This window comes from Tetrao urogallus, assembly GCF_951394365.1.
Source record: "Tetrao urogallus genome assembly, chromosome: 19".
NCBI lineage: Eukaryota > Metazoa > Chordata > Aves > Galliformes > Phasianidae > Tetrao > Tetrao urogallus.
The window spans coordinates 3,611,224-3,633,171 of NC_136832.1; the positions used below are offsets into that span (position 1 = coordinate 3,611,224).

Sequence of the window (21,948 nt, forward strand, 5' to 3'; positions counted from 1 at the left end):
TTAACAAAACCGCTTCCCCTCTCCTGGCCCATTCCCTCTGCCTTTCTCCTCCATTCTCCTTCCATCCCCCTCCACCGGAGCAGGGAGACTCACAGCAAGGTGTAAAGCACCCAAATTGCTGCAAAAGCTGGTGCCACACTGGTGTTACTGGTTGATACAGAGGGTCTAAGCCAGGTCAGGCCATGTGTCAGGAGGATAACGTAGCTCCCATCCTCAACACAGGCCAGCCCCTGCTCCACGGGACGCACAGGCTCAGAGCTGGGGAGCATAACCAGCTCAGATGCAGTGTGTGCAGCACTGGGAGAAATGAAGATAAAATAATAATAATAACAGTAACAAAAAATCTCACTGATTGTACTTTGGCAAAGAATTCCAAGAGCAAAGGGGCTCGCTTGGGAGCAAAACGAAGATGAATTGACAGAGAGTTCAAGAGAATTCATTCTGCCACTGAACACTTGTCTCTCCATCAGGACATCTCAAAGCCTTGTCAAGCGAAGGCAAAGCTTTTATTTGTTTCTATGGTTGCCATAACAATAAAGCTATATGTCATGTCAGGCAGCAGCTGAGGCTCGCTCCTCCGATTTATACCTGCTCAGGAGAAACTACAAACTTTTCTGCAGAGCTGGTGGCACGGATGGGCACGGGGTGACACCACCAGCACAGTGACAGCAGGGCAGGAGCCCCTGCATCACCTCCAGGGGACACCTTCAGCACCAGTGCCACCAGCACCGGTGTCACCCCACACACCTGGAAAGCCACCAAAGGCTGCTGCTGCAACTCAGCGCTGCATTGGGAGCAGGAGCTGCATGTCCTCCTGATATCCACAGAGAGATACCCATGGGCTGAGCAGCCCACGCTGAACAAACACAGCAATGTTCCATCCCACAGGACAAATGATACTTCCAATAGGACCAAAAAGAGTCCCTTTCCCTTGTCTAGTGCACACTAGACAACAGGCAGCATCCCACCTGCCACCCCTACCTGCAGGGTGGGCTGCAGCCATGGCAGAAGGCTGGAGGAAGCCTCAGCAGGGAACCCCACGGAGAACAGCATCCCTGTGAGCCACAGGGAGCCAGCACTGCTCCAGAGATCTGCTGATGGCACAGCCCCACCCGGCCTTTCTGCAGTCCCCAGCGTCTTCATAAAACCACAAGGCCGTGTTCAAACCTTTAACCCTCCGCGTTGTAAAGACTTCATCACTTGTTTCCTCCAAGCCAGGCTTTCTGCAATTTTCCTCCATTAAACTCTTCACAAGAAATGACCTCAGAGTGAAAAGGTGCCAGACTAATGAAAGGTCTGGAGGAATGCAGTACGCTTGTTACTAAAGGTACAGAAGAAATACTGGACTGAATTATCATCGTGGTGTTACAGGACAGCACACGGGACACTGCGGGAGCTGAGACACAGCCGTGCTCCAGCTGCTGTAACACAGCACAGGGCTGATGCTGGTGTGTGGACATGGAGGGGGTCACAGCTAAAACACCACAGCACACAAGCAGGAGCTGACAGCGTGCAGCCAGCAGTGTCACCACGGCTCCAGAGAGCAGGGCTGCATGAGGGCAGAGGGATGACTCTTGAATTGCTGTGTGCTGGACAGTACGTGTTCAACTCCAATGGTAGGTCCAGAATTACCAGACTCCATTCAGACACCTGGACCACCAGAACTGCTGCATTACCACTCCCTTGACTTGCTACCAAAGTACGCCTCAGTCCAAAGGAGCAAAGCAAAGATGAACAGCCTTATAGTACCGTTCTCATTTTGTAAAACCTCCTAACAGCCTCAATATGGAGACAGGACAGGCAATGCTCACAGGTGCCAAACACCACAACGTCCCTCCTCATGGGCTGCACACTGAGCATCCCGAGCACAGCTGCTCTGCACCAGCACCTTCAGCAGCCCCTGTGCAGCACCATCTCCACCCCATCCTTCACAGGGTGCTCAGGAACCTGAGCTGGCAGCCCAATCCTCCTTTGAGAAGCATTTAGGTTCTAATGCAGGAATAATAACACCTCAGTTTGGGGTTTTCACTGTATCTGCAAAATCCTCCATAATTCAGCATCAAATATTTATTATTACGTTTATTAAAGTTTTAATAATTTAGCATCTCCTTCACGTATGATACAAGCACCATGAACTCACCTCTTTTATTCTACCTGGGTCACTCTTGATATTTATATTAGGAATTCTCATTTGGGGTTTCATTTTGGAGGGGAGCAGACAACAGCCTTTGGGCCAGAAACTGCCCTCCTGCCCCAGCACTCCTCCACCAGGAGCCCTGCCAAGACTCACAGTGATGGGACAGAAAAGTGGAAATCCAATATCCCATTGCTCTTAGAAAATGAAAGAATATGGGTTGGGGAGACAGGGATCCCAGGAATACGACACACAGCACAGACAAGAATCAGCACATCAAGAAATTGTCTGCATTGAATAGGAGAAGGCAGTAAGCAGGAAGGCAGGGAGGACTCCTAGGGAATCCCTGGCACTGTGAGATCACACACTTAATCTAGATTTAAGCAAGGAGAGGAAATACACACCGATACCTTACAAATCAGCTAAACCTCTGCAAACCAAGCAGAGCTTGTGAGCAATAAAGTGAGCAATAACAACACCACCTCCCAGCTGGGGCACAGAAGACAACTGTTTTGCCTTGACTCTCTTTCCAAGCCCCAAACTTTGCCCACCTTCAGCCCTGCTGAATGAGATGTCAAAGCAAGTCTGGCTAAAGCACAAGCTAGTGAGAATGGGAGAGCCAGAGAAAAATCTGGGCATCTGCTGAACTCAAGGGAGAAAAATAACCCCTCTAATTGCGTAGTAATTGGACAAACAACACAATCTTTCACCAGGCTCTGACCTTGGCCTCTCAGGAGGCCCAAAACAGAAAATCAGTGGTGTAGTAGATGTGATATACATCAGCATCTCAGAAAGATGACGACATCCTCTGTACCTATAAATGCACTAACTAAAGCTATGCAAACAAACATTAGATTAAAGCCACTTGAAAACAGCCGTGTCACAGGCCTGACCAGTTCACCTGATGGGACTGTCAGGCTTCAGTTACATGACATACCTGGCCTAGATCCATAACAACCAAAAATCACCTGGAAAATAACCACATCAGATCTCTTATTGGAAGAAAATTGATCAAACTTATTATATAAATTACTGAATCCTCAGTAGCAATTTAAAGACCAGTCTAGCCACTCAAGCATGAGTAAAATGAGAAATCTGCTTCCTACCTGACATCTGCCGGATCTTCCGTCACCAGAACATCTGTCTTGCAGCTGGCAAGAGGATTGATAGAGAGCTCCACGGGGGGCACCACGAAGCTCTTACTGACAGGCAGCCACAGGCCTTGTCCCAGACTATACGTGGACCTGAAATGGGGACAAACACATCATATAGGAATAAAGAATCCACACTGAATGGTGGACCTCCAACTCAAATACAGACAAGCTGAATGCTACCCAACCCACCTGAGTATCTTCTCTGGAGCTTGCTCTCCTGTGACCAAGTCGTATCCTCTCTCAAGTGTGGTGTAGGGCCACGGCCTGGGAGACCAAGAGGGAGAGAGAAGCTGCATCACATCCCCAGCAAGGACAGCAGCACCACCAGGTGCCGGATCTCTGGTGATAATGATGAAAGTCACGAGGAAAGGAGCTGAGCCCAGCATGAAGCCAGCTTGCTGTGTGCAGGCAGCTTCCACTCACCCTTCGCTGTGTCCCCAGTCAGTGCGCACACACAGGTGGCGATGCATGGGGTCCGGGGCATAGCCTTCATGACAGCTGCACTCTCCTGCAAGAGACCAGGGAAATGTAAAACCTCCCTGTGCAGAAAGCACCACATTGGCTGCTCCAGTGAAAACGGTGTAGAGCTGTGTCAGCTGGGAAAAGGTTAGGAAAAGGTTCTGCATCAGAGAGCGGTGAGCATGGCACAGCTCTGAGAGCAGTGGGCATAACCCCAAGCTGCCAGTTGGGGAGCATTGGGACACTGCACTCAGACCTAGGGTTTGGGATGGAGTTGTCTGGAGCCAGGAGCTGGGCTCGGTGATCTTTATGAGTCCCTTCCAGCTTGGGATATTCTATGACTCTATGACTTCTCTGACAAGGTTACATGATGTATTACTGGAGCTGGAGATGTGATGCAATGAATCAAGATGTCTGATCCCAACCCATGTGCATCCCTTCAGCTCCCCAGGCCCAGCCAAGCCCGGCCTGATGGCCTCCAAAGAAGCTCAGCATGACACCAGCATCTCTCCAGGACAGCAAACATCCACCCCATAGTTGCAGTCTCCTCTGCAACCCCCCAGCTCACTCAGTGCAGAAGAATCAAACTCCCTTCCCTCCTGGCCTCCAGCCTCTGCCATTCCAAGGGGCTCCCACCTCCCGTTACACCCTGCTGACAGCAGGAGCACAGACCTGAGGTTGGCCCAGATCGATCCTGCTTTCAGTATGAATATATAACCCGGAGCAAGAAACAGCAAAATCAAAAGATGAATTGGATTTGCACGTGGAATTTTCTTACAAGCATCTGTCGATTACTTCTCCCACTCCATCTGCCTCGCTTTGTGCTGTTCCTCATTGCTGGGCTTTAAGCTTTGGGGCAGAGCCAGGGGGACCACAAAGAGGGGGGAGGCAGGGAACGAGAGCCCCCAGCACCAGCAAGGCTGCAGGTGGGCAGAGATTGCGTGCACCTCAGTCCCCAGCTGAGCTTAGCGTGTCTTGCAGGGATTACAGTAAAGAGCTTTATTGTCAGGAGGGAACGAAACGGGGGTGCAGCCCACGAGATTGTAAGAGATGTCTGGAAAAGGAGAGGTAGGGAAAGAGGAGGGAGGGGGAAAGAAAGAGACAGCTAATGATGTGCTAAAATACAACAGCACCTTCATGAAATATTCACTGCTTTAAACGCGTCTAATATTAAAGATTAAATGTCCTGGGATTTGTCCTAGCAACTTCCAAGCACTGATTTATGATGTGTCAAAAGCTGCTAACCTCATGATTCATAATGGGAGAGGCAGGAGCATTACTCCTCCAAAGGGATGGAGCTGGGAAGGAGACGGTGTGAGCTCACCATGCCGCAGCCTGCCTGGCCCAGGGCTGTCTCATGACAAGAACTGCACGTCCTAATGGCTCCATCAGTGAGTTAAAAAAGAAAGAAAAGTTATTTCTTTCCTTGGGTGCTTAGTACACAAGTTCTCCCAGCCACGACGTGGATCATTAATTCCCGGCGCTTATTACATAACAAATATATGATCTGCAAATGAGAGACATCTCAGAGTGCTTGCAAAGCAGAGCTGGGAGTCTTGGGGCACCGGCTCACTTTCTGAGCCTGCCACAGAAATTAGAGCAAATAAGGGGAAAAGGAAACACCCATAGAGGTTGGCATCCAACAGCCTGATCACCGCCTTGGTTATTGATGGCTGCAGGTGCCAGGGCCGTTAACCCCTTTCCCGCAGCACCATGTGTTTATTTTGTCCGCCAGTTTGTTTACAGTTGAGGCAGCTCGATGTCGGAAGGAGGAACTCCATCAACCTGCGGAAATATTGATTTTATTGACTTCAATCCTAGAGCTTCAACAGCTACAGCCAGTGCTGGAGGCTTTACTGGGAGGTTTATAGGGAGGTTTGTGTCGGGAAGCGGGAGCGCCACGCAGCAGGGATGTTGTGCAGGGCTGAGAGAGAGTGGTGAGCTGCTGGAACAGCTGCCCGGAGAGGCTGTGGATGCCCAGTCCCTGGAGGTGTTCAAGGTCAGGTTGGATGGAGCCCTGGGCAGCCTGGTTTGGCATTAAATGGGGAGGTCAGTGGTCCTGCCTGTGGCAGGGGGGTTGGAGATCCATGATCCCTGAGGTCCCTTCCAACCCTGGCCATTCTGTGATTCTGTGAGATTACCAGCACCCTCCTCCTTCAGCCGCCCAAAATATCCTGGAATTTCTTCTGTCCTCAGCCCTGCTGGTTGTGATGCTGAACCAGCTGCTGCTGTGGCCTGTGGGGTGAATCAGCATGAGCTCAGTGCGACCGAGGTGGGGGTCCCGGGCCCCTAATTCCTCCTTTGAGCAAGTGTATTTCCTTAAGAGCAGATTTCAACATGCTGCTACAACTGCCACCACCAAAAGCCCAAACAACAATGCTCTTGTTCAGGGCTACAAAACCTTTTGCCTCTGCTGAGGGAGGACAAATGAACTGGGATCTCCAAAGTGCTGTGACAAGCAGCCCATTTCTGCAGACACTGACCCATGCTGTGCACATGGTGCAAACACTGATGCTGAAGCCATTTGTCTTCTTTCAAATTCAGAACCCACAAATCAGGCCAGATCAGACTGCCCAGCCATGGCTGATGGCAGGGAGCACAGAGTCTCCAGGGCTGCAGAAGCTGCAGGGTGCATCCAGAGCCCCCAGACATGTCTCACAGCCTCCTCCTGCTGTGCTTTCATGTCCGCAGGGCTGGCGGGGAGATGAGCAAGCACAGAGATCAAAGCAGCACCGAGTGGCACGCAGAGCCCTGCCAAAATCCAGCACTGCTGCTGCAACTGGGAAGAGGAGCAGGACCCAGAGCATAGAGGAGGTGGGCAAACCGAGCACACATCTGCCTGGTGGCTGCACACAGGTGGCAGCTTCCTCTGCCTGTTTCCAAGCACAGGGCTCCATATGGCACACCATGCAGTACGGGAGCACTCTGCAGCCCCACTCTTCTGCACCACCAGCTTTTAGTTCAGGGCTGCCCCATGGCTCATTCGTGCCCAAAGGAGAGGAGCCTGTCTGAACCCCCACTGTGCTCCTAGGGCAGAGGGAAAGCATACAGGAGCTTGGTGCAAGGGCCTACAGCACCTTCCAGCTGCATCCAGACCAGCGCCATGAGGACTTCAGCCCTTTTCTACACATCTACACAGGAAGCTAAAAGGTTTCTCCTATTTCACTCATCACACCACATTTCTGCTCATCCTGAAGCAGAAACATCCCCCAGCCATCTCCTTGCTTATCCACAGAGCAGCACAGCCAGGCTGCATGAGTGCCATGCAGCCAAGCGTTCCTGCGCCAGCGTGCTGGTAATCCTGTTATCCTCGTTAGGGCGAGGTGATCTACTGTGATAATGCTGTGGGATTCCTCTAATTCTCCAGCTGGCACACAGCACAGGCTCCCAGAGTCCCTGTGCTCCCGGAGAAGCTGCTCTCTGCAGGCAGCAGCACTTTTACTCACGGAGCCAGGGACTGTGCCTCTGCCCTGGGGACCCCAGCACAAGCTCTGGCCCTTTGGGCACCTCTCCCAGAACCACAACTTGCACCCTGGGTGCAGGCAGGAGGCTGCAGGACTTACTCCAGGGCAATGCTTAGCTCTTCAGTCCCTGCCACCACCCCAATACTGCACGCATTGCTCCTGTCCCTGGCTAGCAGCCACGATGGAGGGGATGAGCAGGCCAGGGACAGGCACAGTGCACATGTGTACAAGGGTTGGCACAGAGTTTCTGATTGATACAGGTGCGGATGAGAGGGATGCTCAAAAAGCACCTCTACAAAACCCTTCTTTAAATGGGTTGCTGCAACCCTGTGGGATGTCAGAGGAAGAGAATCTGAGAAAATTCAACACAGAAAGGACAAAAATGGCCTTAATGGATCATTAAATTCCTAAATTCAATGGACAAGTGAGGGGTCCTCAGAAAGCGGCTGCTGCAGCCAGGACCGGCCCAGCTGAGGCCATGACTCCTCAGCAGCTCCCAGCTCTGACAAGTTTCTTTTCCACCCTCATTATCTGCAGCTCCTGGCCTTTGGGGATGGCATTTTCCAAACTCTCTCTGCTTAATCCTGATGAGAAATTCAGTTTCACTAAAAGCTGTTCAGCTCTCAAGGAACAAGAAAGGAAAGCTCTTTCCTATCAGGACAAACTTTCTTTCTCTTTGATTATTTAATTCCTCTCTAAAGGAACACAGCCACCACAAGGCAGGATGACCAGCAGACCCCCAGAGATCCTCCACTGCAGCACATGGGCAGCATCAGTCTGATACAGGCATGAGGAACAGCTCGAAGTGGCTGGGAGCAGAGGCAGACAGCTCTGCTCTGCTGTGAATGCAGAGGGAAAATCTGGAATCAACAGTACAGACACCCTCCGCTCCCCCCACTGCAAGTCACTCTCCTTGCCCAGATGCATCAAAGCACTTGAGAGCAAACCTAACTTGTGAGGATTGTCTGTGGGTTTACGCTCGACACAGATATTATTCTCATTATCATTTGCTAAGCCCCAAAGCTGCAGTGCTGAGGAAGCTCCCCACGGGCACACGTGCGCGGCTGCTGCAAGGTCCTGAGCAGGCAGCACCCAAGGGTGCTCTGCAGTGCCCAACTTCTGCGCTGACACCACCAAAGTCAGCCAGCAGGGCTGGTGGGATGGGCCAAGCAGGCAAAATGTGCCCAGGAGCACCTCCAGCCACAGAGCTCCCCTCCCTTCCCTCCTCTCCGCAGCCTCTAGACAGGCTCAGAAATGCCATTACAGGAACATTAGCAGCTGCAGGATTAAACACTCTAATGGCAGAAAATGAGAGTGCCAAGACAGCACAGATAACCTTAACTCAGCCCCCTCGCGGGCATGCATTTTGATTGCTGTTTATGTCTAACACCACAGCCCCAAGCAGTTAGCTTGGGAGTTAACTGCCTCCTGCCCTGCTTGGTGTGCAAGGCAAGCTGCGCCGCCGCACGAAAAGCAATTGCACATTGTGTGAGTTCTGACCAAGTCATTAAACTACATACCTTAGAGAGACAGAACCTCATCTGATGAAAGTCAAAGTCAATAAAGACACTGGGATCTTCCAACAGCGAAAACAGCACAAGTTCATGAGAACACACAAATATTACTTGATGTGCACAAAAGCCACATGATATTAAATTGAACTATTGACGAAAATGGCTGTTTTCATAAACACAAGTAACCCCTCACCAAGGTTGGTCATCTGCTGATTTACATGTCCTGCTCTGCAACCCCCTTTAAAGAAAGGGTGCATTTAACACCGACTTCCATCTGTTTCCCACCCACGACTCCTACCAGGCCAGCAGAGCCACCTGCGGCCACAGTGACAAACTCACCCATTTGGAAGATGATGGAAACCTCTTTTTCTTTTCCCCCTGCCAATTTCTAGAAAAAGACCTTTTGCTACCACACCTAATTGGGTTCTTACAAGCATGTGCCTATTGTTTTGTGGGTGCAATCAATTGTGAATGCATAGAAGACAGCTTTAACGGGTAAGTGCCTGATTTATGGATGGGGAAAAAAATCAACGCACTTGCACCTGCTAATCAAGGTAGCGATCCATCTCATTTATGCCACTGCTCTGGCAAGCCTGACAGCACAGAATCAGAGGCTGTTTTTTCCAGCGTTTGGCCCTAAGGGACCAATTCTCCAGCAGGTCTCTTAAGCGATGCCCACAGAATGTGCAAGTGAATCAGTTTTGTGCATACAAAGCAGGTAATTGTGCTCACAAATCAGGATTTGCATATGCCACCAAAAAAAGGATGCCCTCATAAATGTTACTGGCACCGGTAAGGGAGGTGAATGAAAAAGCACTCCTTGATTGTAGGAAAAAGCATCTCAGAGCGCGGCGTGAGTGCCACGTCCATTGGAAAACCCAACCGAGGCGCAGCTCTGGAGTGCGTTATCCACACTGTGAGGCTGAGGATGGAGTCAGGAGAGGCACCCGGCTCACTCGAGGCCACAGATGATATTCTGCTCCTGTGCAGATGTTGGTGCTCTCCCTGAAAAAGCTCTGATGAGCTGGTACTTTGCAGAGAGGGCTTGAAATTTGTCAGGGGCAGCAATCATTTAATTAAAGAATGAGTCACACTGTGATGACACAAGGGAAAGCAAATTAAGGTCAGGCAAGCAAGATGTGTTTTGACGTTTCCTAGCGTTTCCGAGCCATGGTTTTCAGCGTGGATTATTATTCATCCTGAAGCAGCACTTGTGGCTTTGCTTACGAATCAGCGCATTGCACGGACAGATATTCCACAAAACTCCAACCCTAAAGAGGTCTTCAGCTCAGGGAGGAGTAAGAGGCTGAGCGTCACCAGACCGCATGTGCAACATGGTGACTTCTGTCCAAACCTGTGCCAGCAGCGCCTGGCAATGCTGCTGAGGATGAGTCCTCTCATAGAGGTGGAGGAGGTCTGCATGCAGCTTGGAGGGAGAAAGCTTTGGGACAAGACATTCAATGAAGGAGAGAGCAGCCTCCAAGGGGGACCGAAGGCAGAGTGGCTGTAAACACACTGAAGCACCTCAGGGGTTGCCCTGCTGCTCCTTATAAAGGAAACCTTCAGGGCACTCGTGCCCTAGACAGGACAAACCCTGGCCCAGCACCCTTCTTCCCCCATCCAGAGAGGATGGAGGGCAGGGAAATCCCCCGCACCCATTCCTCTAAGATGCTCACAGCAATGATAAAATCCCTGACCTGGAAAGGTTGAAATCTAGAAAGGATTTATGTCCCCTTGTAAAACCACAGGCCTCTCTCTCTCGTGGTGATAAAAATAAATCACCCTTAAAAATAGAATGACATTAATAAATATAAATCTAAAAATACATGCAGTGCATCATGGAATTACGATCTGCTCCCAGCCTGGCATGGAAACTTCTCACCAGCTGAAGGCTCATCAACAGCAAGGATTGGAAGCGACGTTGAGGGCTATCTCCCGGGGTGGGAGTCCCATAGGTACTTCCAAAGGATTCACTGTCAGTAGGTAGTTAATTGTTCAGCTCTTGGTAAAGTCTGGAAACTCGTACTTCAAATCCACAGCCCCACCAGCCAGTCCTGCCCTACCCCTGCAATAAAACTAGCATAGACAGGAGAAAGGTTTTGCTTTATCCATGTGCAAATTCCCAGGTTGAAGGGAGAAGAAAAAAGCTGGTGTACAGATGTGAGGTAAGGAGCCTGATGGTTCAGTGCATGGCTGTTCTGCCCTCACCTCCATCACAGAGCTGAAGGCACAGACAGACACACAGACACTGCCCGATGTGCCCAGCATTGGGATCACAGCCTGCCTGAATTCATCACAGATTTTCCACTTTGCTTCTCCCACTCTGAGCAGGTCACAGCCCCTTGAACCTGTTTCCTTCCCCCAGGCACATCCAGGACACACCATACTTCAACCAGTATCAGGTAGACTCAATGCTGCTGGGTTTTGGTCAGATGGGAAGCAGGAATGGGAACTGTAAAGCAGCTGATGAGGTTAGGATCCAGCACTGTGCTGGAGCTGAGCTAGAGAGCATCATTCCCTTCCCTGCAAATGAGATCTGACATGTCCTGCTTGGGCATGGAGCATCCAGCAAGAGGGACAAGCTGCTACAGAGAGCTGGGGATGCAAAGGGAGCATCATCTGGGCTGCTGTGGAAGAACAGCCAACACCACACAGGGCCTGCATCAGTGCCAAGGCCAGCACAAGACTGCAAGCAGAGCATCGGGGCTGCCTCCATTCACCCTCCTCATGTTTTCTGCTGGAGGCAGGAGCTTTTTTTCTTCCTCCCCTGGGTAGAACTGAACTCATCTTTCCTTATCTCAGAGGTGGCTGAGAGTTGCTGATGCCTGAAGTGATCACGCTGTGCTGAAGCACATGCTCTCACATCATCTCCATCTGCCAGGGGCTGCTACCTCAGCCCTCCTAGGCTGCAGGTGATGCCCAGAGCTACTCAGCATGGGGAACTCAGAGTGAGTATTCTGCTGTGCCTACACCTGTCAGTACCTTCACACAGACAAGACCTCAGGACCAGGAGCATGAAAAGAGAATACAGTCTTGATAAGCAAAATGGATTTAAGGAACTTAGTTTAGTATTTGCTGGAGTCGCACACTCACGTGTCCCACTCATGCAGACCCCCATTGTTTCCTTGCTGCACTTTTGCTGTTTTCTGGGTTCCCAGCTCACTGCAGCTGCTCCCCATGTATTAAACAGGAGAATGGGGCCAGAAGGAAGGTGGCACTTCTTCTCTCCTTGGCCCCACACACGGCTGAGCCACAGCACAGCAGGTTGCAGATCCACGTGCAAGCAGAGCACACAGCAAAAAGCTCATCTATAGGTTAGGAAAGATAAAGGTGTCTGCAGCTCCACAAGAGAGGTGGGGAAGAGATCAGCACTAGGTCACACTGGGCAGAAGCACTGAAGGGAAAAGAAGTGACAGGTCCACCTGTCACTTTCTACTCTACTACTCAATTTCTACTCCCCATCCTGGCACTCAGCTGCTTAATGCTTGCTAATGGAGGTCACCAATACCTACCCTGCTGGTACTCAGCCCTCTGCCCTGATGCCAGGCATGGGTGAGCCATGCAGGTACTGACATAGCCAGAGACAAACCTCCCACACACCTCCAGCCTCTACAAGGTTTCTACTCTCCCCAGGCCTCCCTTACCTGTCTCTTGGTCACACAGCTGTTCACAGGCATCGGTGGTCCTCTGGCCACAGAGATCTCTCACCCAGGGAGACGTGGCATTGATCTGATAATAAAGGGACAGCTTGGCTGGGTTCAGCCAGTCGGAGATGTCCAGGTAGCTCCCCTCGCTCACAACGAAGCTGCTGCCTGAGAGTGGAAAAAAAGTGTGTAAGGAAAGTATAAAAAGAAAATGAAAAGCATTTTATGCCAAAAGGTAGCATGTTGCAAGAAGGAAAAGGGTTATCTTAGACTGCAGCCTTCCAGGACCTACAGGGGGAGTCAACTCTTTGAAAGGGTATAATAGATAATAGCAGGACAAGGGGAAATGGTTTTAAGTTGAAGGAGGGACCACTTAGGTTGGATATCAGAGGGAAGTTCTTTACTATGAGAGTGGTGAGGTGCTGGCACAGCTGCCCAGAGAGGCTGTGGATGCCCCGTTCATCCCTGGAGGTGTTCAAGGCCAGGTTGGATGGGGTCCTGGGCAACCTGGTCTGGTATTAAATGGGGAGGTTGGTGGCCCTGCATGTGGCAGCAGGGTTGGAGCTTCGTGATCCTTGAGGACCCTTCCAACCCAAGCCATTCTATGATTCTGTAATTCTAATTAAGGTACAGAGGAATCTATACATGAGGCAGCAGAACTTCCGATTACTGACCCACTGCTCTCCACAGCACAGCCAGTTTGTTCTTGTTGCTTCAGTACTAAGGAAAGAAACCTTCCCTGCAAAGGCGGAGAACTGCAGTTGCAGGCTCTCCTCCCCTCTCTGATAGATCAGTCAATCTGCACTCTTTTGTGCCTGCTGCACGCATATGAAAATGCCCAGAGAATGGACAACCCCTGCCAAGACTCTCCCCTATCCCATGAGTGTCACAAGTTGCTGGTTTTGATTCCTGCATCTCTGCAGGAATGCAGACAAAATGCAATTATTCTGATCCATAGGATTGGAGCATCACTTTCCCAGCTCATGCAGATGATGTCTAGCAGTCAGCCAGATCCCAGGACCAGGATGGGAGAGGGCAGCAGTCCATAGGGCTGTTTCTGCTTCATGTCTCCCAGCTCAAGGCAAGTGAACTGACCCAATACAACTTCTACCAGAAAAACTCCCCTTCGCTCTCCCCCCGAGAGTTAAAGTAAATTCCTGCCAAAAAAACCTTTTCTTACAAAATCTTATGTTTCTTTATTTTGTGAAGTGTATTTTTCCCCACTAGCCAGATGGGAATATGCATCATCTAATTAGCCAAAATAGAATAGAATTAGCCAAATAGATTTTCAGTTCAGCCCAATCATTTCCTTATCTAACATCTGAGGCCCAGCATCACTTGGGGGATTTTGCAGGCACAGAGGTCCTCATTAACTCTGATCTTCAATTACATTGATTATAAGACTGCCTCCATAATAGTGCTGCACAGATCAGAGGGGAGCCAAAAAGCCTCTGCCATTAAGTGGTGTTTTGCAAAAGTTACCCAGGTAAAAGCCTCCAAGTACAGGGGAGAAGAAACCTTCAAAGAGGAGGAGTGGGCAAGGTAAACTGCCAGGCAGCCCAGGAGCCAGCAGGCACCCTTCTTTTAAGCACTGGGACTGGAAATAGGGGCAAGCTTTGCAAGCACAATCTGAAGATTCAAATCCTTCTTTGTGATTAGTCAAGAATGGCAACTCTGTAGATTCTGGATATATTTTCTTGAAACCTGAAGGCTTGTATCACTTGGAAAAATAATGTCTCAGTGCATTACTAGGCACTGCAGAAGTTCTCAGCTCAATGAAAACCAAGGGATTAAAAAAGCAAAACAAAAAATACATAGCAGCAACCACCCCACAAGAATCTGCTTGAACACACACCCCAAATTTCCTTTGGAATGAGAACTGATGATGCTTTAGCAGGAAGGAGTTTGCCTCAACCTCACGCTGTGCCATGTTATCCTCATGGAAGATAAAGAAGCAAAACCTGAAGTCAGGCTTTTGAGTGAACAACCCTGTTTCCAAGCATCCTGAGATCACAACACCATACAAATCCAGGCCCTAATTTCACATGAATTCAACTCTTTCACACTTATACAGATCACACAGATGCATCTCTACATCCACAGGCAAGGGATGAAGCCGCGCTGCTGAGCACACACAGATAACCAAGAGCTTCTGCACACAGCTGCACTGGGGACCAGTGAGGCAGGGGCTGGATGACCAGGCTGCAGGAGACATCTGCCACAAGGCACCTGCAGAAAGCACTGGAACACCAAGCACAAACAAGAACCTCAGAGCTGCCTAACTTTTCCTGTTAGTTCTTTTCCATCGGTATTTAAAGACAGCTTTAGACACCAATGATAACTACTACTGGTTGCTGGGTTTGGTTTTGTTTTGTACCAAATGGAAATACATCACGAACCCATCGGGAGGGTTTACATCTATTATAGCGTTACTCTCGGTTGCTTACTTATTTTTATAGCTTCTTAGTAACGAGTGTGGCTGCAGAAACACATCAGTGCATTTGGAGGTTCAGTGACAGACAAGACCCTCCGTGCCCAAAGGCTCAAAAGCAAAACCACCAGCTCTTGATTAAACCCTTCATGAACCCCACTCCTATTTAAAACAGAGCCAGGGTGAAAGCAACAGAAGGAAATCAGACATAAAAGAGTCGTATAATTGGTTTTCGTTAAAGACAAGGCTGACTTGAGCCAGCAGTGCCCTGGCACAGGACTTTGGTGGAGGGAATCCAGCAGGTGACAGCAGGGCGACTTCAGAGGTGGGACAGATCCATCAGCTCCAGGTGTAAATTTGTTTGGGAGAAAGAAAAAACAACATAGATTTGGGGAAGGAAATCGTGTCTTGTCACATTCTATTCTGTACACAGGGAGATTTACAAACATAACACAATTGTAACTGAAAGGAAATAAAAGAAGTGTTCTTGCATTTTCATATGAATTAATTTTGATTTCAGGACGTCTTCAAGAGAGATCATCCTCAAAAGTAAAAGAAAAGGAAAAAAAAAGTGAAAATGCTTGAACCCAAAATCCCTGGATTCAATGCTTAGTGAAAATAATGGGCACTGCTCCACCTCAGACAAGAAAAGAAGCAAATAAACAATTAAAAGACAGGGAAATTGAAAGTTCTAGTTAAATGTAAACACCTTCCTCCCTTCCCAGGAGGGGGAGGAGGGAACTGCTTGCAGCCAGGAAACTTCTCACATCCCAGCTCAGCTGGGTACCATTTTAAATGCATCACACACACTTTCCCCATCGTCACTCTCATTGAAAACACAAACAAAAATCCCAACCTTGATCCTTCCATAGTTTGCTTCAGAAAAAAAAAAAAAGGAACAGGAAAAGGAGTTTTACAAACATTTTGAAAGCTCAAATTCCGAAGATTTCAAAGCCTTTCCACACAAATTTTCTTTTTGTTTTCAAAGAATCCGCACACATAAAACAGTTTTCACAAGACACCAGCGCGCACTTATCAAAAACATCTTGAAAAGCTACGAAGGGGCAGGAGGAATAGCAAATCCTTTTAGCAACGACAAGAACAAACATTTCCTAAGCAAGTGTCATCTCCAACACGGTTTGCTTGTCAGAAAGACCCGCCGGATCCGTCTTGTGTAACGCCTGGTCCCTCAGCAGAGGTAAACAAAAGGGGATGGCAGTGGTGATCAGACGCTGCTGCTGTGATGGGGGGAAGCCCAGGCTCCCAGCTGCAAACATCTTTTGGGGAATGGGGCTCAGCCAAACCCACAGCTGAAAGCACTCCGTGTGCAACACAACCCACAGGCACTGCGTGACACTGAATGCTCAGCAAAATCCTCTTTAAACAGAGAGACTGGGGTAAAGCAACCAGGGTGAGACGTCAGTAACAGCAGGACACGGCCCGGCAGCTGCACAGCCCTCAGAAGCCAGGCCCTGCTGCAGATCAGCATCACAGCCCTAAGGAGAAGCCCAGTGTACGGCTGCACAGCGCTGGTGCTTCAGGGGATGGCGTTGTTTGGGTTTTTGCATGTGTGTTTTTCCCCCTTTCCTTCTCAAATGTTGATCAAAGCCGGGCCGGCTAAGACAGCAGCAAAAGTTCACGTCTCTCACGCTGAGGTCTCCTTCAAAGTTCAGTGGGACTGCTTAAGCCGTGACAAAAAAGGCTTGAAGTTTTGACATTTCAAAAATCATTTGCCAGAACAAAACAGGATAAAACAGCTCAGAAGAGATGTATAACAAGGGAAAAGAACAAAGAGCCCAAAAGGCAGCCAAAAGGGTTTGGTTTTTCCTTTCCCTCTGTTTTTTCTTTTCTTTTTTTTTTTTCTGAGGGAAGAGATCAAATATTTTTGTGCGTGTGTGAAGAATTTCTGTTTCTTCCTCCCTCCACTCCTTTTTTCTTCTTGGGTCCATTTGTTGTATCTTGGACAACAAAACTCCTTGTCATCTAAAATTAGTATTTGGTGTTAGAACCCCGCAGGAGGTCGTACGACAGGTTGCTAATAATGCATCCGTCCCTATACCATCTCACAATTATAATCCTGTTACACACTGCTCTTTTTTTTTTTTAAGACCACAGGAAGGATTATCCCCTATGGGTACAAAGCATGATTTGATTTCTTAGGAGACTTTCTTCTCGTAAAACTTGAAAGAATATTTCCCATAGAGACAACTCCTCCCCTATCGGCTCTTCCTGTTGATCAGCTCTTGCTCTCCCATCCTTGTACTGGAGGATAAAGAACTCTGTTTCTTAATTTTCTTCCAGGAAATTGAACCAAGAGCCAGGCAAACATTCAGTTCCCAGGACACACATACAGTGAACCAAGCAGCGGTACGGGGCTTGGGGCAGGGCTGCACCCACAGACCAACACAGCGCCCAGCTTTCCAGCTCTCTGCTCAGCACAAAGCCTGAGAATTTTGGACTCATTTCATTTCTGCCAAGTCACTTCTGTAATTTTTTTCTTCTCCATCGAAACTAAGGACAGGATCACAGTGTGTTCAAACCCACCCCAGACGTTCCCTTCTGTTTATCTAACGCTTTCTCCCAAACAACGCCTAAACAGAAAGTTGAGTAAGCCTTTAAAACCACACAAGCTTCTACGTACGCCTTTCCTGTCTTTATTTCTCTCTCAGCCAAGCTGAAGGCAGCTCCCACCACGCAGGGCTGGGCTGCAGGAGGCATTTTTGGCACCTGAGCTCCATGCACACCGTGGGCTGCCCAGCCCATGGCCACGCATTACAAATGCCATCGATCGGCTCAGTGTTCACCTCGGTGCAGCAGAAGCACATTAGTGATACAAACCTGTACGCAATTACAGCAAAGGCTAGAAGCATCTTTCCTGTGGGAAGAGCAGGGTTACATTTTAATTGTTAAATTGCTACTTGCTTGATAATTCTGACAGATCCCTTCTTTGAGTTTTCTTGGAAATCAGTCCAAATTTCACCAAGGCTGAACTTCTGTCAAAGAACGCCTGTGTTTCATTTCATACAGCAAGCCATCAGTCATACAGCCTTCTCTCAAACCCAAGAGGAACCCAAACGCCCACATGCAAATGTGCTGTGCCCTCACTTCTGCAAGACTCGGGCTCAAGCCCACAGCTCCAACAGCTAAGGAACCAGCCTGCCTGCTCTGTGGTGATACCAAGACACCATAACTGCTCAGTACCAACACATCTGTGTCCTCAGCAGGCATCTGGGCAAGCAACAGCTGACAAAGATCAGATATCTAAACGCAGCTCTCCCTCAGCACTCCCTATCTCCCACTCCCACGCTCCAGCCAGAGGCTCTTCTTCAGAGACACTCAAGATATTGGACGAGAGTTCAGGGAAATCCTGCCTCAATCTGATCGCTCCACCAAGTATCTGATGGATGAGTTATGATAAGCTTTAAGAAACATCAAGTGTGTGTGAATGCAAGAGATTTTTCAGCCAGCACAAAGACCAAACGTCCCCTCAGGCAGAAAACACAGCCAAGATGCAGAACATGCAAAGCCTACGTGCCATAGGGCCACAGTGAGCCACCAGCTGCTCATCACGAGATTAAGCAACACCAATGTCACCACCTGGGAGAATTAGAACACGACGCAGCATGCTCCTGGCTATGCAGCCTCAGAAAATCCTGTCTACATTGCTGCTTTGCTGCTACTGCAGGTGTCCCATATTTTCTGTACAAAAGCAAGCATGACCTAAGCCAGGTCCCCAAGCTGACCTCAGTCAGCTCCCCAGGCCCAACTCACCGCCACACTGGTGAGACCAGGAAAGGGTCATCCTGCAAATACAGATGCTAAGATTTGCATCTCTCCTTTCCATGGAAGAGTACTAGAGGCTAGATGGTCAAGGGCAGTACATCCTATTGCACCCTCCCCTTGCTGTCCCTCCCAGACTAGAGGGCAAATGGCATTGGTGCAAGCTCAGTATACACTGGGAGATGCCATCCTCCAGTGACGGACACACTCTGTCTCTCTCAGGATGTCACAACTCCCAGCAGGCCCCCACTGACCTCAGACAAACACCAGCACCAATCCCCCCTGTTCGGCTCCTACACACCCTGCTGAGGACTGAGGAGGAGGCTTTGCCTTCCCCTGCAAACAGAGCTGCCCCAGCACAGGGACGAGCAGAGCTCAGGATCACAGCCTGTCAGAGGCACGATAAAAACATGATGTACTTCAGCCTACAGAATCTTATTAGTTCCTCATGCAAAGAGTGTTCACGCCATAAAACCGTCTTGGAATCCCTTTGATCCACGCTGATACAGTTTATAAATTGATGTTAATATTTAGAGTTCATGTCTGGTAATGCTGCAGCCATTTGCTCACATTTTCTTGCCAGCCAAGCAGGCGCGGGAGCGAGAGCAAGCTGTAAGGCAGGCAGGAGATGACCCAGTGATTAAGAGCTGATGAAATTAAATGCAGTCTGCAGAGCTGCCCCAACACTGCCACCTCGCCAAAAGATGTTACGTCTGGGGCAGGCAGAGCGAGGCTGCCAGGGGATGCTGCCGCTCCTGCCCAAGCACTGACCCACATCTCTGTACAGCATCTCTAGAGAAGAAAGACTCCAGGCTGAGCAAATGGTCTGATTTCAAAGCAGCCCATTCCTCCATTGATTTCAGGGGGGCTGGTGAGGCGGGGACCAGCTGGGGAGCACAGCAGCCTGGTTGCTCTCGGGGGATGCTGAGGGATGGAAACCTTTGAGACTGGAGCCTTTCCTCCATTCTTCTGGTGCAAAGTGGGGATGCTTCATTTGTAAATCAGTGAGCGTCTCCAGATTTTCCTCACTGCAAAGCAAAGCCCAGCACTGGGCAATTCCCCACCGCCCGCATCTCTCATACTGCTCATTTCTATGCGAGCGCATGCGCAGCACGTGCTGAGCCCACACGAGCCAGCACCAGAGGAACCAACCTAATGCCTGGTCACCTCTGAGGGCTGCACAAGATTGAGCAGGAGATGTCAAAAGCAAACAATTTAAAGCAACAAATTTAATTAAAACCAAAATGAGAAGTTGTTGCAAGCCCAACAATTGCAGACTGCAGAGCTCTGTCGATCTTTGGGGAAAATTAGCAGAAGCTGCTAATAGCAGCATCCAATTCCAGTGGCGTCTTGAAGGAAACAGTTGTGGAGGAAAAGAAATAAATAATCTTCAGACAAAACAATTACTGATCAGGTGCGTGACAATCTCACAATGTCATCATTCAGGCAGGCAGATGCAGATGCACGAAGCTTGGAAAAAAAAAAAAAACATGCACGGCTCCCTCCACCTCACCAGCTCCTTGGACCCACTGTGGGTTTCACAGTCACAAGTAGCAACGCCCCTTTCTGGTGCTCACCTGGCTTCACCTGCCCCATGAGGGCTGTGCACAGAGGTGCTCGGTTTGCGTTCCTTTCCCTCTCCTTGCAGGAGCTGGAGGAGGACATCCCCACATTCACCCCCAGGCTGGAGCTGCAGCAGCAGCCACCGGTGCTCTCAGCAGAGCTGGCCGCATCACAGGCTCTGCTCTGACCTCCATAAACCACACTGACCTGAGCTGCATGACGTCCCAGAGGCATCGCCACATTTTCTCTGGCACGCGTCTCCCACAAGGAGGGGAGAAGGCTGTAAATGCCCTGAGATGTCTTTGAAGTGACAGAAGGCTGCTTTATGTTCTTTGCTTTATTTCCACTTACAACATGAAACCCTACAAGCCCCTGGCTAAATGTAGCTCTTCCTTCCTTCCGTACGCAGCGGTGGACCTCACTTACCTCTCCCACTAAAGTATCCAGATACAAACATCCACCCACACCATATATAACCCCTTTGCAGGCTGTAAAAAGGGAAGCTTTAATTGATACTATATTTCAAACTGCTGTGCAGCAAGGACATACTCCAGGCTAAGTCCTCTAGGGTATCTTTCTCCATCCCTGCTTTCCCTGCAAGCAGCTCCCATTGCTCTCCTTCTTTATTTTTTGAATGATTACTTACAAGAAAAAAGTCCCCATGAATGCACAGAGCTGAGTGGCTAACATATTCCTAAGGGGTTTTATTGCTCAGATGGAGGGGCTCTCTTTTCTTTTTCCCCACTTTGATGCTGCTAAATGTTCCTCTAAATAATGCTTTGCATTTCCAAATCCTCATAAAAGCCACCATGAGCCTTCCCATCAATTCAGGCTTGCTCTGAAGTGGGCACGGTGCCTGCTGCTGGGTGCAGCCAGAGGATGCCCGAGCTGCTGCCATGGGGGGGACAAGATCCCCTCAGCCTAGAGAAAGGGGAGGAGGATGCTGCAGAGGATGGGGCACTGGGCAGAATGATCTAGTGACTGGCAGCCCTGCCCAAAGCCAGGGATTGGAGCTCAATGATCTTTAAGGTCCCCTCTGACCTAAGCCATTCTATGATTCTGTGGATGCTGCAGAAGGGGGCGGATGATGCTCAAGTCATTTTAGGAGGAAATGGAAAAGAAATGTTCCTATCCTTGCTGGTTTAACGAAACGTCTTGCAGCATGAAAAGCAGGGACAAAGCAAGTGCCTTCCTCGGCCCCACAAAGCAGTGTGCTGCAATTGGGGACTGATGGGGCACAGACGTGTTCCTGGGAGGCCCCCAGTCTCCCCCTGCCAGCACATGGCAGAGTGCAGCAGCTTGTGCCAGGTCCTCGTGTAGCTGGCTGCCCTGGAAAATGAAGACAGAGCAGCTGTACAAACCAGGCAATAATTGTTCAGAGGGGAGAGGAGAGGGGGGGAGAACCCATCAAATGAACAAAAGGAGGAAAATGAACCAAGAGAGAGAAATAAGGGCAATAGAGACAGGCTGGTTATTAATACTGCCTCTGGTAATCTGTTCTCCCAGCCTTTGCTGCCAGTTGGCTCCTGGTCCCAGTCCTTCCCCCCTCCTCTTTCCATTAGTGACTCCAACAGGCTTGGGAGCTCCTTTTCCCATTGCTGCTGCTGGCTGCAGGAAGAGCTTCTCTCCTTGGGAGCTGCAGACATGCTGGGGCCGCTTCCCTCCCTCCTCTCTCTTGGCTTCGGATCCTGGCGCGCCAGAGCTGGCCCGTGTCTATTTCAAGTCTCCTTCAAAGCTGAGCCTTCATCTGTTAGAAGCAGGATGGCTTTCAGCCTGTCTTTCTTTGGCCTTTCCTGCAGAGGTGC

The 21,948-nt window shown here is 49.6% G+C and overlaps 1 protein-coding gene across 1 annotated transcript in view; it reads right to left on the reverse strand.

Annotated features, from left to right (window-relative positions):
• Window positions 1-21,948, reverse strand: part of ASTN2 (astrotactin 2) — a gene marked incomplete at both ends in the record, with an annotated part of 256,968 nt that overhangs the window by 147,798 nt on the left and 87,222 nt on the right. Inside the window, 4 exons of the mRNA XM_079544565.1 lie at window positions 3,241-3,378; window positions 3,478-3,552; window positions 3,712-3,796; window positions 12,370-12,537. Of these exons, the coding sequence (XP_079400691.1) occupies window positions 3,241-3,378; window positions 3,478-3,552; window positions 3,712-3,796; window positions 12,370-12,537 (466 nt within the window). The remainder of the gene's footprint in view (window positions 1-3,240; window positions 3,379-3,477; window positions 3,553-3,711; window positions 3,797-12,369; window positions 12,538-21,948) is intronic.